Genomic DNA, 15163 nt, shown 5'->3' with positions numbered 1-15163 from the left:
CCTCAGTCTTCCAAGTAGCTGGAACTACAGGCATGCGCCACCATGCCCGGCTAATTTTTGGATTTATTGTAGAGATGAGGTCTCACCAAGTTGCCAGGGCTGGTCTCGTACCCGTAAACTCAGGCAAACCTCACCTCGGCCTCCCAAAGTGCTGGGATTATAGGCGTGAGCCACCGCGCCCGGTCACCTGCTGTGTTTTTAAAAATCACAGCCAACCGTTCACCTTGATTTTGTCTATTCCTTGGTTGCATGTGAACGTAACCCCCAGGTTCCCCTGTGCTTTCTCATTCCAGATGAAGGCAGAAGCTGGGAAGATGCTGCACAGTGAGAGGTCAAAGCAGGCACGCACCAGCCCTTTGCCTGCCGACCCGGTGAGGACACAGTCTGCAGCTCTTTCCATGATGGCACTTGCTGTGCACTGACGGCAACCTTGGTTCAGGGTGGCTGACGTATGGGACGTCCTCTTTTCAGGGACTGAGCAGAGGCTGCTTGACTCCAGACTACCTTATAACCGCAGCCCCAGGGACCAGGCACAGTGGCTCACACCTGTAATTCAGCTACTTGGGAGGCTGAGGCGGCAGGACTGCTTGAGGACTGAAGTTTCAGAGCAGCCTGGGCAACAGACCCTAACCACAGCCCCTCAGCTTGCATGACAGAGGGAAACCCACAGCTGTCCTCCCTTGTCCCTTGGCTCACCTGCCTGTGGACCTCAGCAGACCCTGTGCCTCTGGCCTGTAGACACCATTTTTTTTTTTTCTGCACCGTTCCTGGAAGTACTGCAATACCAGGCTGATGCGTGGAGTGGACGGAGCAAGCTCCTATTCCAACTCCCTGCTCCAAAAATCCATTTAATATATTGTCCTCAGATAGAGGATGTATCAGATATTAAACTGATAAGAACAGATACTACACTTGATATTAGCCAAAAAGCCAAGAAGTGATGACACATTTTTTTAAAATGACTGCTCTGGAGACAACAGAGACCATTTGGGGGCGTCTGGGAACTGGTTCATGACCTTAGCTAACTTATACAGTTCATGTTCCTATGCTTCGCAGGGGACCCTTGTCCTGCTTATATGTCCCTCATCTGGGTTGATAGATTAAGAAACCCACCTTCCTGAAAAAATATCTAATCCTATATATAAAATTGAGGTTTTTTTGGGGTTTTTTTTTTTTGAGTTGGATTCTCACTCCATCGCCCAGGCTGGAGTACGGTGGCATGCTCACCCCAGCATCGACCTGTTGGGCTGCGGCGATCCTTCAGTCCCAGCCTTCCAGGTAAACGGAACCACAGGCACGTGCTACCATGTCCAGCTAATTTTTTATTTATTGTGGAGAGGCGGTCTCACCAAATTGCCCGGGATGGTCTTGAACCCACGTGCTCAGGCAATCCACTCGCCTTAGTCTCCCTTAGTGCTGGGATTACAGGCTGAGCCACTGAGCCCGACCAAACTGAGGTTTTAATTTCTCATTTAAAAAATTTTTATTTTATTTTTAGAGACAGGGTCTCACTCTGTTGTCCAGGCTGGAGTGGGGTGCAGCGGCGTGATCTTAGCTCACTGCAGCCTCAAATTCCTAGCCTCAAGCAATCCTCCCACCTCAACCTCCTGAGTAGCTTAGATTACAGGCATGATCCACTATGCCTGGCTAATTTTTTATTTTTTGTAGAAGCAGAGTCTCACTATGTTACTCAGGCTGTGAAATTGAAATTTTAATTTGACTTAATTTGGTTTAATTAAACTGAGAAGATGAAAAATTCCCAGTGAGTCTAGAAAAGTTCCTGAAAACAGCCTTCAGAATCCTGAAAAAGAAATAATTGGAAAAGCCTAAGGTCACCTGTCTAGCAATCTCATGGTGACCTTGAGCATGAAAAATGACTTCGGCTTGGTCTTTATCTTTTTTTTTTTTTGAGATGGGGTCTCACATATTGCCCATGCTGGTCTCTCAAACTCCTGGCCTCAAACGATCCTCCTGCCTCTGCCTCCCAAGTAGCTAGGACTACAGGCATGCATCACCACTCTTGGTTTAGAAACATCAACTGTGAGTGTGCTATCTATCGTCCCTGTCTGTGGTACAGCGAACACTGGCGATACACTTGGCAGCTGGTTTTTCCCCTCTCTGAGTCTGGGGCCTTGTTGTTTGCCCCGTGCTTGAGCTCTGGTTTAGAGGCCAACCTTTTGGAGGAGGATGTATAAAGATCTCACCCAGTGATTGCCAAATGTCTCCCCCTGGAGCCTCAGGACAGCTGGTTGTCCTGTCCAGCTGGCAGCCCGGGCTAATCCCACTGGAAGGCAGAGGAATTATTAAAAGTCAGAACATGTGTTCAATTCATTCTTTTCTTCCAGGGCAAGAGGGGGCGGGGATGGGCCAAGAGGCCTGGTCTGTGGACACAGCACGGTCCTGTGACTGGGAAGGGCCGTCCTCATCGCAGATTCTGTGGCTCCTGCTGTGACAACCTCAACACTGCCTGTCCATGGAAATCAGCCAGGGAGCCCGGCTCCACCCCCAGAGACTTATGTAACTGGGTCAGAGATTCCTGGGCATTGTGATTTTTTTTTTTAAATCCCAAGGTACAGACACTGGGTGTCTCCACCTGTTGAGAGGACTAGTGATGAACTCCAAAGCTATCAGAGGCTGGCCAGCTAGTGGTCTCTGGAGTCGGGCCAAGTCTCATCCCTACCCCAGCCTTGACCTTTAATCTTCATAGATACACCCAGTAGACCGAGAGGGCTTGATAAGTGCGATCCTCCCGCAGAGGCTGGGAAAAAGTCCTTGAGGTGGCTTCCCAGCAGGGTGGCTAAGCCCTGAACCTCAGCAGCCAGTGCGAAGGCAGGAGCTGGAGCCTGAGGCTTTCCTGTCCTCCCTAGGAGGGCCACATCTGGGGCTCCATGAGGAAGACGGCTTTCATCCTGGGCTCTGGCCTTCTTCTGTCCGTGGCCTTCTGGAACTCAGTCACATGGTAAGTCGGCTCTGTCCACTTTCATCCAGGACGAGGGTGAGGTGGTGGTGGTCGGGCAGAGTGGGGGCCGGGAGTGGTCCACCCCCGCCCTGCAGCTGGAAACCTGAATGACTTTTCTTCCAAGGCATCTGCAGAGATTTTGGGGCGCCTCTGGCTACTTCTGGCAAGCCCAGTGGGAAAAGCTGCTGACTACGTTTGAAGGGAAGGAGTGGATCCTCTTCATTATAGGTGAGGGGCCCAGACCCCCAAGTGTCTGGGATGGGCACGTGGTGCGGCAGAGCTCTTGCTCAGCTGTTTTGTTCTCTGCTTGGGGACTTCTCCGCTTATTATTCCAAAGGATGAGGACTTGACGTGCAAAAAAGTGGTAACCCCAGGGAGTCCTAAACTTGTGGGCGGTCTGGAAACAAGATATCTGAGAAAAGAAGCTGGAAAGTTGAGACTTCCACCCCAGATATAGAAATATAAGAAATGGGCCGGGCGTGGTGGCTCAAGCCTGTAATCCCAGCACTTTGGGAGGCCAAGGTGAGGGAACTGCCTGAGCCTACAGGTTCGAGAATAGCCTGGACAACTTGGCGAGACCTCATCTCTACAATAAATCAAAAAATTAGCCAGGTGAGGTGGCATGCGCCTGTAGTTCTGGCTACTTGGAAGGCTGAGGCAGAAGGCTCGCCTGAGCCCAGCCAGTTGATGCTGGGGTGACCATGAGCGTGCCACTGCACTCCAGTCTGGGCGACAGAGTGAGACTCCAACTCAAAAGTAAATAAATAAATAAATAAGAAAAATAAGAAATGTCTATGTAAAAATGAATCCATGTTTAGAGCAATAATCCTATAAGCACAGAGAGCTGTTCCGTTGGGTCAGAGACTGTGTCCCTGGACCTGGTACAATTAATGCTTGACAGCAAGTGGCCCCTCAGTAAATATTTACTCCGGTACAATTGGCCTCAAACCTAAGAAAATAAATGGAAGCATTCCAAGTGCATGGCTCACGCTTGTCATCCCATCACTTTGGGAGGCCAAGGCAAGAGGATTGCCTAAGTCCAGGGGTCTGAAACCAGCCTGGGCAACTTGGTGAGATCTCCTCTCTATAATAAATCAAGAAATTAAATTAGCTGGGCATGGTGGCACATGCCTGTGGTTCCAGCTACTTGGGAGGCTGAGGAAAGATCTCCTGAACCCAGCAGATCGAGGCTGCGGTGGTCATGAGTGTGCTACTGCAAGAATAAGACCCCAACTCAAAAAAAAAAAAAAGAAGTGGAAAGAAAAAGACATTTTAAACAGAGATATTTATAACAGCATCCTCTATAATAGGAAATGTCCTCAATCGTGCATTCATTCACTCAGATTTATTAATATATGGTTGATGTATGTATTATATTGTATATAGTAAATATAAATGTATTAATATATACTGTTAATATAATATAATGCCCCAAACTTGTATGGAGGTTCTTGAAATACTTAAGATGAAAGATTTGCCTACCCCATTCAAAACTATGTCACAGTCTACAAGGAGAGTAAAGAGTATCAGTTGTCTCAAAGCAAAGGTACATATACAATTGCTCCTGAGAAAGCAACAAAGGAAAAAATAAGAAAAAAAGAAAAACCCCTGAAGATTGTTTTCAACCAGAAGGAGAACTCTGAAAAAGGGCTGAGCATTAAATAAGACAGATCCAGTGGCATCTTCAGCATCACTGGACAAGGCAGATCGCTATGTCTATGGGAAAATGTTTTATGTCCTTCTGTTATGATGCTGTGAAAACTGCCTGTTACCTTGGTGATAAGCAAATACCAGAGGATAAAATATTTGCAATTTTAAGTTTTAGAGCCGGAAGAAAGCTTGAGATCTTTTTTTTTTTTTTTTTTTGAGTTGGGGTCTCACTCTGTCACCTAGGCTGGAGTGCAGTGACACACTCACGGTCACTGCAGCCTTGACCTAATGGGCTCAGGCGATCCTTTTACCTCAGCCTCCCAGGTAGCTGGGACTACAGGCATGTGCCACCGCACTGGGCTAATTTTTTGATTTATTGTAGAGAGATCTCACCAAGTTACCCATGCTGGTCTCGAACTCATGGGCTTAGGCCATCCTTTTGCCTCTGCAACCCAATGTGCTGGGATTATAGGTGTGAGCCACCACACTCGGCTTTTTTTCTTTTTTTGAGTCAGAGTCTCACTCTGTCACCCAGGCTGGAGTGCAGTGGAACGCTCCCAGCCACTTTAGCCTCAACCTGCTGGGCTCAGGTGATCCTTCCGCCTCAATCTCCCAAGTAGCTGAAACTACAGGCATGTACCACTACGCCCCACTAATTTTTTGATTTATTGTAGAGAGGAGGTCTCGCTCTGTTGCCCAGGCTGGTCTTGAACTCCAGGGCTCAGGCAATTCTCTTGCCTTGGCCTCCCAAAGTGTTGGGATGACAGGCGTGAGCCACTGCACCCAGCAAGATCATCTTATGTTGTGCTTTTCATTCTGTATTTTTTTTTTTTGAGTTGGAGTCTCACTCTGTCGCCCAAACTGGAGTGCAGTAGCCACAGCCTCAACCTGCTAGGCTCCGGCGATCCTTCCACTTCAGCCTTCCAAGTAGCCGGAACTCATTCTGTATTTAGAAATTCTAAGCCAAGCACGGAGGCTCAGTCTGTAGTCCCTTGCCCAAGCTGGAGTGCAGTGGCACACTCATGGCTACCCCAGCCTCGACCTGCTGGGCTCCGGTGATCCTTCCGCCTCAGCCTTCCAAGTAGCTGGAACGACAGGCGAGTGCTACCATGCCTGGCTAATTTTTTTTTATTTATTGTAGAGATGAGGTCTCGCCAAGTTGCCCAGGCGGGTTTCGAGCCCGCGGGCTCAGGCAATTCATTCACCTCAGCCTCCCAAAGGTGCGGGATTACAGGCTGAGCCACCGAGCCCGGCTTCCTGTGATTTTTTTAAATGCCATGATGGACATTGATGGATACAAGCAGATGCGTGTCCTTGTTTTCTTTCTCTCTTGGATCTTTCTCTCTCCATCTCACTTTGCTTTTTACTTCCGATAGTGCCAAATTGCCCCTCAGAACACCTTTGCCAATCCTGTTCCCCCAACAGTGCAGGCAAGTATTTTTTCTTTCTTTTCTTTTCTTTCTTTTTGAGTCAGGATCTCACTGTCACCCAGGTTGGAATGCAGTGGCACGATCATGGCTACTGCAGCCTCAACCTGCTGGGCTCAGGTGATCCTTCTGCCTCAGCCTCCCGAATAGCTGGGATTACAGGTGTGTGCCACTATGCTTGGCTAATCTTTTTTATTTTCTGTAGAGATGCGATCTCACCAAGTTGCCCAGACTGGTCTCAAACTCCTGGGCTCAAGCAATCCTCCTGCCTCGGCCTCCCAAAGTGCTGGGATTACGGGTGTGAGCCACCATGCCCAGCATTTGGCAGGTATTTTCTGGGTCCTAAGTGCCAGAAGACACTGTGGTTGACGGAGCAGGAAGGGTGCTGGAGGAGAGCACAGACATGAAGTTAAGCAGAGGGCTGCCTTTGCCCTTGGGAGTCTGAACCCAGAGTGGGTGAGTCATGGACAAATCAAACGAACAGCACAGACTTAGGTGACACTGGGATTACACTGGGATAATTGGCAGCTGGGGTGGCAAAGTGCAGCTTGTTCACAGAGCGACATCAGAGACACTTGGCACAAGACTTCATGGAGAGATGGGTGTAAAGCAAAGAGCCAGGTCTAACTTGTCAGTCTCGATCAGTATTTTCTTTTTCTTTTTTGTTTTTTTTTTTTTGAGTTGGAGTCTCACTCTGTCGCCCAGACTGGAGTGCAGTGGCCGCTCCCGGCCACCGCAGCCTGAACCTGCTGGGCTCCGGCGATCCTTCCGCCTCAGCCTTCCAAGTAGCTAGAATTACAGGCATGCACTACCACGCCCGGCTGATTTTTTGATTTATTGTAGAGATGAGATCTCGCTGCCCAGGCGGGTCTCAAACCCGCGGGCTCAGGCAATCCGCTCACCTCAGCCTCCCAAAGGCGCGGGATTACAGGCTGAGCCACCGAGCCCGGCTCGATCAGTATTTTCTAAGAGATTCTGTCAAATATCAGTGCCATGGGATGTGACTAGTGAGCTGTATAATGTATTACTCAAAGAGAGACCCTTGTGGCTGGGCGCAGTGACTCCTGCCTGTAATCCCAGCACTCTGGGAGGCCGAGGTGGGCGGTCACTTGAGCCCAGGAGTTCAAGACCAGCTTGGGCACCATAGAAAGGCATCATCCTTACAAAAAAAAAAATAACCAAATAAGCTGAGTGTGGTGTCATGTGCCTGTAGTCCCAGCTACTCAGAAGGCTGAGGCAGAAGGATGCTTGAGCCCAAGAGGTCGGACTTGCAGTGAGCCATGATCATGCCACTGCACTCCAGCCTGGGCAACACAGTGAGACCCTGACTCAAACAAATAAATAAAAATAAAAGAGAGGCACTTGGCCGGGCTCGGTGGCTCAGCCTGTAATCCCACGCTTTGGGAGGCCGAGGTGAGTGAATTGCCTGAGCCCGCGGGTTCGAGACCCGCCTGGACAACTGGGCGAGACCTCATCTCTACAATAAACAAAAAATTAGCCGGGCGTGGTAGCACGCGCCTGTAGTTCCAGCTACTTGGAAGGCTGAGGCGGAAGGATCGCCGGAGCCCCGCAGGTCGAGGCTGCGGTGGCCGGGAGCGGCTACTGCACTCCAGTCTGGGCAACTGAGTGAGACTCCAACTCAAAAAAAAGAGAGAGGCACTTGTGAGACTGAAAGGAGGTGTTGTTAGTTACCTCCTGAAATGACAGATGTAAATGGAAACTATCAGTCTTAGGTATTCTGAGAAGACAGTGTTCTGCAATCAAAGAAGACTGGGAAGGTTTACGCTGAGCAAACTCAAACAGGCTTCTCTTCTGCGAGAATCCTCAAAGCCATTCACACACTAGTAGGGATCGTGACTCTCCAAAAGAGTAGGGTGTGGAGACCATTTAACAGGGAGCCCCTTGAAAGGGAGTATTCTTCTTTGGGAACACTGACAGACGGCACCGAAGGCTTGGCTGCTTGCTTACTAGAACAGAGTTGTTTCCCGACTGACTCCTGGCCCAGTGCTCGCTGTGAGTCATGCCACACCCAGCACCTGCTTTGCTTCTTCCTTGACAGTTCATAAAGGGTCAGTGGGCACAGACTCCCAGATGCCAACCTGAATTCATTTCTGTTTTCGAGTGTATTCTTTTTTTTGTTGTTTTGTTTTTGTTTTTGTTTTAGTTTTTGAGTTGGAGTCTCACTCTGTTACCCAGACTGGAATGCAGTGGCCTCTCCCGGCCACCGCAGCCTCGACCTGCTGGGCTCCGGCGATCCTTCCGCCTCAGCCTTCCGAGTAGCTGGAACTACAGGTGTGCGCTTCCACGCCTGGCTGATTTTTTGATTTATTGTAGAGATGAGGTCTCGCTGCCCAGGCGGTTCTTGAACCCGCGGGCTCAGGCAATCCACTCACCTCAGCCTCCCAAAGGTGCGGGATTACAGGCTGAGCCATCGAGCCCGGCTAAGAGTGTATTCTGTGTCTACATACACACATATACAAAATATCAGAGTCACCAACCACCTCGAAGGTTGTTGTCCCAATTTTACAGTGAAGAAAATAAGCAAGGCCAGGTGTAGTGGCTTATGCCTATAATGACAGAACTTTGGGAGGCCGCGGTAGGAGGATTGCTGAAACTTAGGAGTTCGAGACCAGCCTCGGCAGCATAGCAAGATCTCATCTCTACAAAAACTTTTTTAAAATTTAGCCAAGTGTGTTGGCACATTCCTGTAGTTCCAGCTACTCAGGAGGCTGAGGTGGAAGGGTCACCCTTACCCAGGAGGTCGAGGCTGTGGTGAGTTGTGATCGTGCCACTGCACTCCAGCCTGGGTATCAGAGTAAGACTCTGGGTCAAACAAATAAACACATAAAACAAAATAAAAATAGCCAGGTGTGATGGCTCAAGTCTGTAATCCTAGCAATTTGGGAGGTCAAGATGCAAGGATTGCCTGTGTCCATGGGTTCGAGACCCACCTGGGCAACTTGGTAAGACCTCATCTCTACAATAAGTCAAAAAATTAGCTGGGTGTGGTAGCGCACGCCTGTAGTTCCGGTTACTTGGAAGGTTGAGGTGGAAGGATCGCTGGAGCCCGGCAAATCGACGCTGGGGTGGCCATGAGTGTGCCACTGCACTCCAGCCTGGGCAACGGAGTGAGATTCTGACTCAAAATAAAATAAAATAAAATAAAAATAAACAGAGACACTCCTTAAATGATCTGTCCCAATTCCCATGGTTAATTTGTCACCCAGGACTAAAGATAGGTCCCTAGTCCTGAGCCCTGAGACCTCCCTGGCAAGGGACTGTCACTGTAGAAAGTGTGCAGCAAGCCGGGCATGGTGGTTCATGCCTATAATCCCAGCACTTTGGGAGACCGAGGTGAGAGGATTGCCTGAGGTCACAGGTTCGAGACCAGCCTGGACAACTTGGTGGGACCTCATCTCTACAATAAATCAAGAAGTTAGCGAGGCATGGTGGCACGTGCCTGTAGTTCTAGCTACATGGAAGGCTGAGACGGAAGGATCACCTGAGCTCAGCAGGTCGAGGCTGCGGTGGCCGTGAACATGCTACTGCACTCCAGCCTGGGCAACAGAGTGAGACTCCAACTCAAATTAAAAAAAAGGAAGAAAGAAAGTGTGTTCAGCGAATCCCAGGCTGCAGCCCGGCAGCCTCCCTGACCATTTCTGCTTCCCGACCGCAGGTGCCACTCAGCTGCCAGTCCTGTTTTTTTGGGGCTTCAATGGGCTTCTGCTGGTGGTTGACACGACTGGGAGACCCCACTGCATCACCCGCTACCGAATTCAACCCGGCAAGAATGAGCCTGTAAGTTGCTGTCGCTTCTCCTGGTCTGAGCACAGAAAGAGCCAAAAGCCACCCTCAGAGCTGTCACCACGGGCCCAGAAGTGACCATGCTCTGTGTGAGCCAGGTTACTCTTGACAAGACTTCCCACGTTTAGGAGGCTAGAGAGAAGAAATAATTTATCCCAAATCTCAGGGCTGCTTAGCTCCAGGTCAGGCAAGAGGGATGCTCAGGTCTCCTGACTCCCAGCCCAGGACCTGCTGTGCTGTCTGGCATCGCTGTGGTCAGCATTTTAGGACAGATGTGATTGTCCCAGCCTGGACCTGAGGTGGCAGGCAGTGCTCCTTTATCCGCAGCAACAGAGACAGCAATGACTGGACATGAAACACACAGTGACAGAGAGGGAGACAGCTGTCGAGACAATGAAAGGCCCAGTACGCTAGACAACAGGGTGGGCTCTGAATGTGTGGGTGGTGTCTGCTTTTGAAGCAAGACCTCCTTCCTAAATTCTCCATTCAACCAGCAGTGCAAGGTACCAGGGCAAGTCAAAGGCCCAGCCCTGCTTCCAAGGAGCCCTTACTTGCTCAGCTCCAGGAAGTGAGGCCCACGGCACCCTGAGTTTTTAAATTTTTTTTTAATGAATTTTTTGTAGAGACAGGGTCTTGCTATGTTGCTCAGGCTGGTCTCGAACTCTTGGCTTCAAGTTATCCTCCTGCCTCAGCTTTCTGAAGCACTGGGATTATAGGTATGAGCCACCACACCTGGCTTTTTTTTTTTTATGAGACAGAGACTCTGTCACCCAGTCTAGAGTGTGGTGGCATAATTCTGGCTCACTGCAGCCTCGACCTCCTGGTCTCAAGCAATCCTCCCACCTGAGCTGCCCACGAAACTGGGCCGACAGGAGTACACCACCACATTCAGTTTAATTTAAAATTTTTTATAGAGACAGGGTCTTGTGTTGCCCAGGCTGGTCTCAAACTCCTGGCTTTGAGTGTTCCTCCGACTTTGGCCTCTCAAAGTACTGGGATTACAGGCGTGAGCCACTGTGCCCGGCCAGGGAGCCTTTTCTTACACAACAGAAGAAGTTAATTTTGAAAACCAGGTTCTAAGCCGGGCTCGGTGGCTCAACCTGTAATCCTGCGCCTTTGGGAGGCTGAGGTGAGTGGATTGTCTCAAGCCTGTGGGTTCGAGACCGCCTGGGCAGCGAGACCTCATCTCTACAATAAATCAAAAAGTCAGCCGGGTGTGGTAGTGCATGCCTGTAATTCCGGCTACTTGGAAGGTTGAGGTGGAAGGATCACCGGAGCCCAGCAGGTTGAGGCTGCGGTGGCCGGGAATGGCCACTGCACTCCAGCCTGGGCAACAGATCGAGACCCAGCCTCAAAAATTGCATGAGCCCTAGAGTCAGAGAGCCTGAGTTCAAATCATGGTTCTACCTGTGTAACACCTCAAAGCCTCTTTCCTCACGTGAACAGGGAAGGTTATTGCAGTGCTTGGCCTTGAAGGTGTAAGCATGTAGTCTATGGTGGCTGCTAAGGAGACAGCCATGGTCTCACTGAGTGCAGACATGGGGTGCAGACATGGCTCACTGCAGCCTTGAGCTCCTGGGGCAAGCAGTCCTCCCCCCTCAGCCTCCCAAGTAGCTGGGACTAGAAGCACACACCACTGTGCCCTACCCAGGTATTTTGTTGAGACGAGGTCTCACTATGCTGCCCAGGCTGGTCTTGAACTCCTGATCTCAAATAGTCCTCCTGCCTTGGCCTCCCAAAGTGCTGGGACTACAGGTGTGTTGCCTCTCTACCTGGCCTAGGGCTCACACTCTGAACCACCAGGTTGCATCAGCTCTCAGGATAATACCTACCTGTACAACCTCCAGTCTACCATGATTGCAGAGCTATGTAGGAAGAGCTCATTACATTTTGCAAAGGTTGAGGTCCAGAAAAGCTCAAGATCAGACCGTTACTGGGAAACAGCCACTTGTCCCATCTGACTCCAAGTCCAGTGCTCCAGCACCATGTGCAACCTCAGGTGGGCACACTAGTAAGAAGGAACCTCCCAAGGCCATTTAGTCTTTGGCTTCTCCAGGAAGGGCGGACCCCTGGGCTCAGACGTCAGAAACAGGTCCTCTGGGGGAGCCGAGTGCCACCAGGGTGCATCCAAGCCACCCCTGCTCTGTTCACTACCCACTCTCCTGAGGGTTCACACTTTCTCACTCCTCAGATCCTCACTCTCTCTGGTGGAGGCCAGCCTTGCTTCCTACCTCACTAAGAAAATTAAGGCAAGCTGGGTGCAGGGGATCACACCTGTAATCCCAGCACTTTGGGAGGTGGAAGCAAGAGAGTTGCCTGAGCCCAGGGGTTCAAGACCGGCCTGGACAACATGGCGAGACCTCTCTTCTACATAAAAATCAAAAAACGAGTCAGACATGGTGGCGCATGCCTATAATTCTGGCTACTTGGAGGCTGAGGTGGAAGGATCGCTTAAGTCCAGCAAGTCGAGGCAGGCTGCTATGGCTGTGGATTGTGCCACTGCACTCCAGCCTGGGCAACTCAAAGGAATCAGGGAGAGAAGGAGAGAAGAAATTAAAGGAAGCAGAAGGGAGCTATGTGATGCACGCGACGCCACACCTCTGCCCGCCCACCCAAGGCTGCAGGTGGACACTCCTTGTTCCTGTCCACTCCTAGTTGATTCCTCCACTCTGCTCTACACCCAGCACCAGGAAAGGGCTTCAGCGATTCTTTCTTCTCTTTCTTGCATCTTCTTTTTATCTCTTTATTTCTCTCTGGATTATTACAAATATGTTGTAAACTTTTTCCATCTTAAAACACACACACACACACACACACACACACACACAGAAGCCAGGCATGGTAACTTACACTTTTGGAGGCTGAGGTGGGAGAATTGCTTGAGGTTAGGAGTTTGAGTCCAGCCTGGGTGACATAGCAAGACCCCTTTTCTACAAAAAATGAAAAACTTAGGTATGATGGAGTGTGCCTCACTTGGGAGGCTGAGGCAGGAAGATCGCTTGAGCCTAGGAGTTCAAGGCTGCAGTGACCTATAATTGTGCCACTGCACAGCAGCCTGGACGACAGAGCAAGACTCTGTCTCTAAAAAAAAAAAAAGAAAAAGAGAGAGAGAGAGAGAGAAAGACAGAAAGAAAACAACATGTTATGTCCTATAATACCCACGACCATCCATCTTTTTGCCATATGCGCCAATCTCCTTGAAGGAGTTGTCTGAGGCCAGGCACAATGACTCAAACCTGTAATCCCAGCACTTTGGGAGGCCGAGGCGAGAGGATTGCCTGAGCTCAGGGGTTCAAGACCAGCCTGGGCAACTTGGCGAGACCTCGTCTCTACAATAAATCAGAAATTAAGCCAGGCGTGGTGGTGCATGCCTGTAGTTCCAGGTACTTGGAAGGCTGAATTAGAAGGATCACTTGAGCCCAGCAGGTTGAGGCTGCAGTGGCTGTGAGCATGCTACTGCACCCCAGTCTGGGTGACAGAGTGAGACGCTGACTCAAAAAAAAAAAAAAAAAAAAGTCTGCACAGTTTCCAGTTTCTCTCTGTCCACTCTTTTTCCCCCAGCATTTTGTAACTGTGAAAATGTTAACCGGTCTTGCAGAAACGCTGAAAAAACAGTACAATGATCACTCATTTGCATACCCCTTAGATTCACCAATTTTAAATGTCTTATAATTTTTGTTTTATCTATATATAAAAATATAAATATATACACATCTATAATTTTTTCCTAACCATATGTTTGAGACATTGTATAAGTTTACCCCTAAATCCTTCAGCCTGCAGTTCCCCAAATAACCACAAAGCGTTGTCTGGCGTTTCTCTAACCCTCCTCCCATCAGGCTGTCACCCCAGCAAGGAGCCACCCAACGCTCTTCCAGCAAGTCCACCCATGGCCGGGTCTCAGGCTGGCTTCCCCTGGCTTCCACGTTGCCCACTCCCTCTCTTTGCAGCATCGTCTTCTCTTGGCTTCCCGAACAACCTACCCTCCAGGTCCCCCCCATCTGGTGGGTCACTCCCTTGGTGTCTACATCCTGGTTTCCCCTCCTCCTAGCCTCTTCATTTTGGATGTCACAGGGCTCTGGCCAGCCCTCCTCTCCACCTCTGTCCTCTCAGTTGACCCTGAAGTGCCGTGACTTTATTTTAATTTTTTTTTTTGAGCTGGAGGCTCTCTCTATCACCCAGGCTGGAGTGCAGGGGCACGCTCACAGCCACCTCAGCATCAACCTGCTGGGTTCCGGCAATCTGCCCGCCTCAGCCTTCCAAGTAGCTGGAACTACTTTGTTGTTTCTAGTCTGTCTTCCTCACTGTAATGGAAATTTCACGAGGGCAGAAATCTTTGTTTGGGTCATTTTTAATTTTCCGCCCCTAAATTCTTTTTTTTTTTTGAGTTGGAGTCTTGCTCTGTTGCCCAGACTGGAGTGGCCGCTCCTGGCCACTGCAGCCTCGACCTGTTGGGCTCCGGCGATGCTTCCACCTCAGCCTTCCAAATAGCTGGAACTACAGGCACTTGCAGCTACACCCAGCTAATTTTTTGATATATGTTTTTTTGAGTTGGAGTCTCACTTCGTCGCCCAGGCTGGAGTGCAGTGGCATGCTCATGGCCACCCCAGCGTCAACCTGTTGGGCTCCAGGGATCCTCCCGGCTCCGTTTTCCAAGTAGCCAGAACTACAGGCGCATGCTACCACCCTCGGCTAATTTTTTGATTTATTGTAGAGATGAGATCTCGCCAAGTTGCCCAGGTGGGTCTTGAACCCACGGGCTCAGGCAATCCACTCACCTCGGCCTCCCATTGCACTGGGAATACAGGCTGAGCCACCGAGCCCGGCCTAGCCCCTAAATTCTTAGTGCTACATAGTAGGTGCTCAATGAATACCAGGTAAGTAAATGGATGAATAAGCATGTAATACCCTCTTGTGGTTTCGGTTTCCAGGAGAGGCGTATGGCCTCTTCTTACGTGTCCTCTCAAAACAGGCTGATCAGGCTGAGCATGGTGGCTCATGCCTGTAATCCCAGCACTGAGGTGAGAGGGTTGCTTGAGCCCAGGAATTTGAAACCAGCCTGGGCAACACAGCGAGACCTCATCTCTACAAAAAATAAAATTTGAAAAAAGTAGCCAGGCATGGTGGTGTGCGTCTGTAGTCCCAGCTACTCGGGAGGCTGAGGCAGAAGGAGGCTGCACTCCAGGCTGGACAACAGAGTGAGCCTCTGGCTCAAACCACCACCACAACAAAACAGGCCGTCCCGCCCTGGCCTCACAACGGGATGGAAGTTGAAAAAATGAGAGTGGCCGGACTTGGTGGCTCAGCCTGTAATCCCACGCTT

General features: G+C 50.1%; 1 protein-coding gene across 1 annotated transcript in view; it reads left to right on the top strand.

The window, feature by feature from the left end:
* Positions 1-293: 293 nt before the first annotated feature.
* The window catches only part of FAXDC2 (fatty acid hydroxylase domain containing 2), a 19342-nt gene continuing 4472 nt past the window's right edge, over positions 294-15163 (top strand). Inside the window, exons 1-4 of the mRNA XM_008072719.1 lie at positions 294-341; positions 2868-2959; positions 3084-3187; positions 9713-9834. Of these exons, the coding sequence (XP_008070910.1) occupies positions 294-341; positions 2868-2959; positions 3084-3187; positions 9713-9834 (366 nt within the window). The remainder of the gene's footprint in view (positions 342-2867; positions 2960-3083; positions 3188-9712; positions 9835-15163) is intronic.

The sequence above is a fragment of the Carlito syrichta genome, unplaced genomic scaffold, assembly GCF_000164805.1.
Source record: "Carlito syrichta isolate Samal-C Ts95f unplaced genomic scaffold, Tarsius_syrichta-2.0.1 Scaffold115602, whole genome shotgun sequence".
In the NCBI taxonomy this organism is placed as follows: domain Eukaryota; kingdom Metazoa; phylum Chordata; class Mammalia; order Primates; family Tarsiidae; genus Carlito; species Carlito syrichta.
Note: the sequence above shows the minus strand (reverse complement) of the source record. Positions and strands in the feature narration are given on the sequence as shown.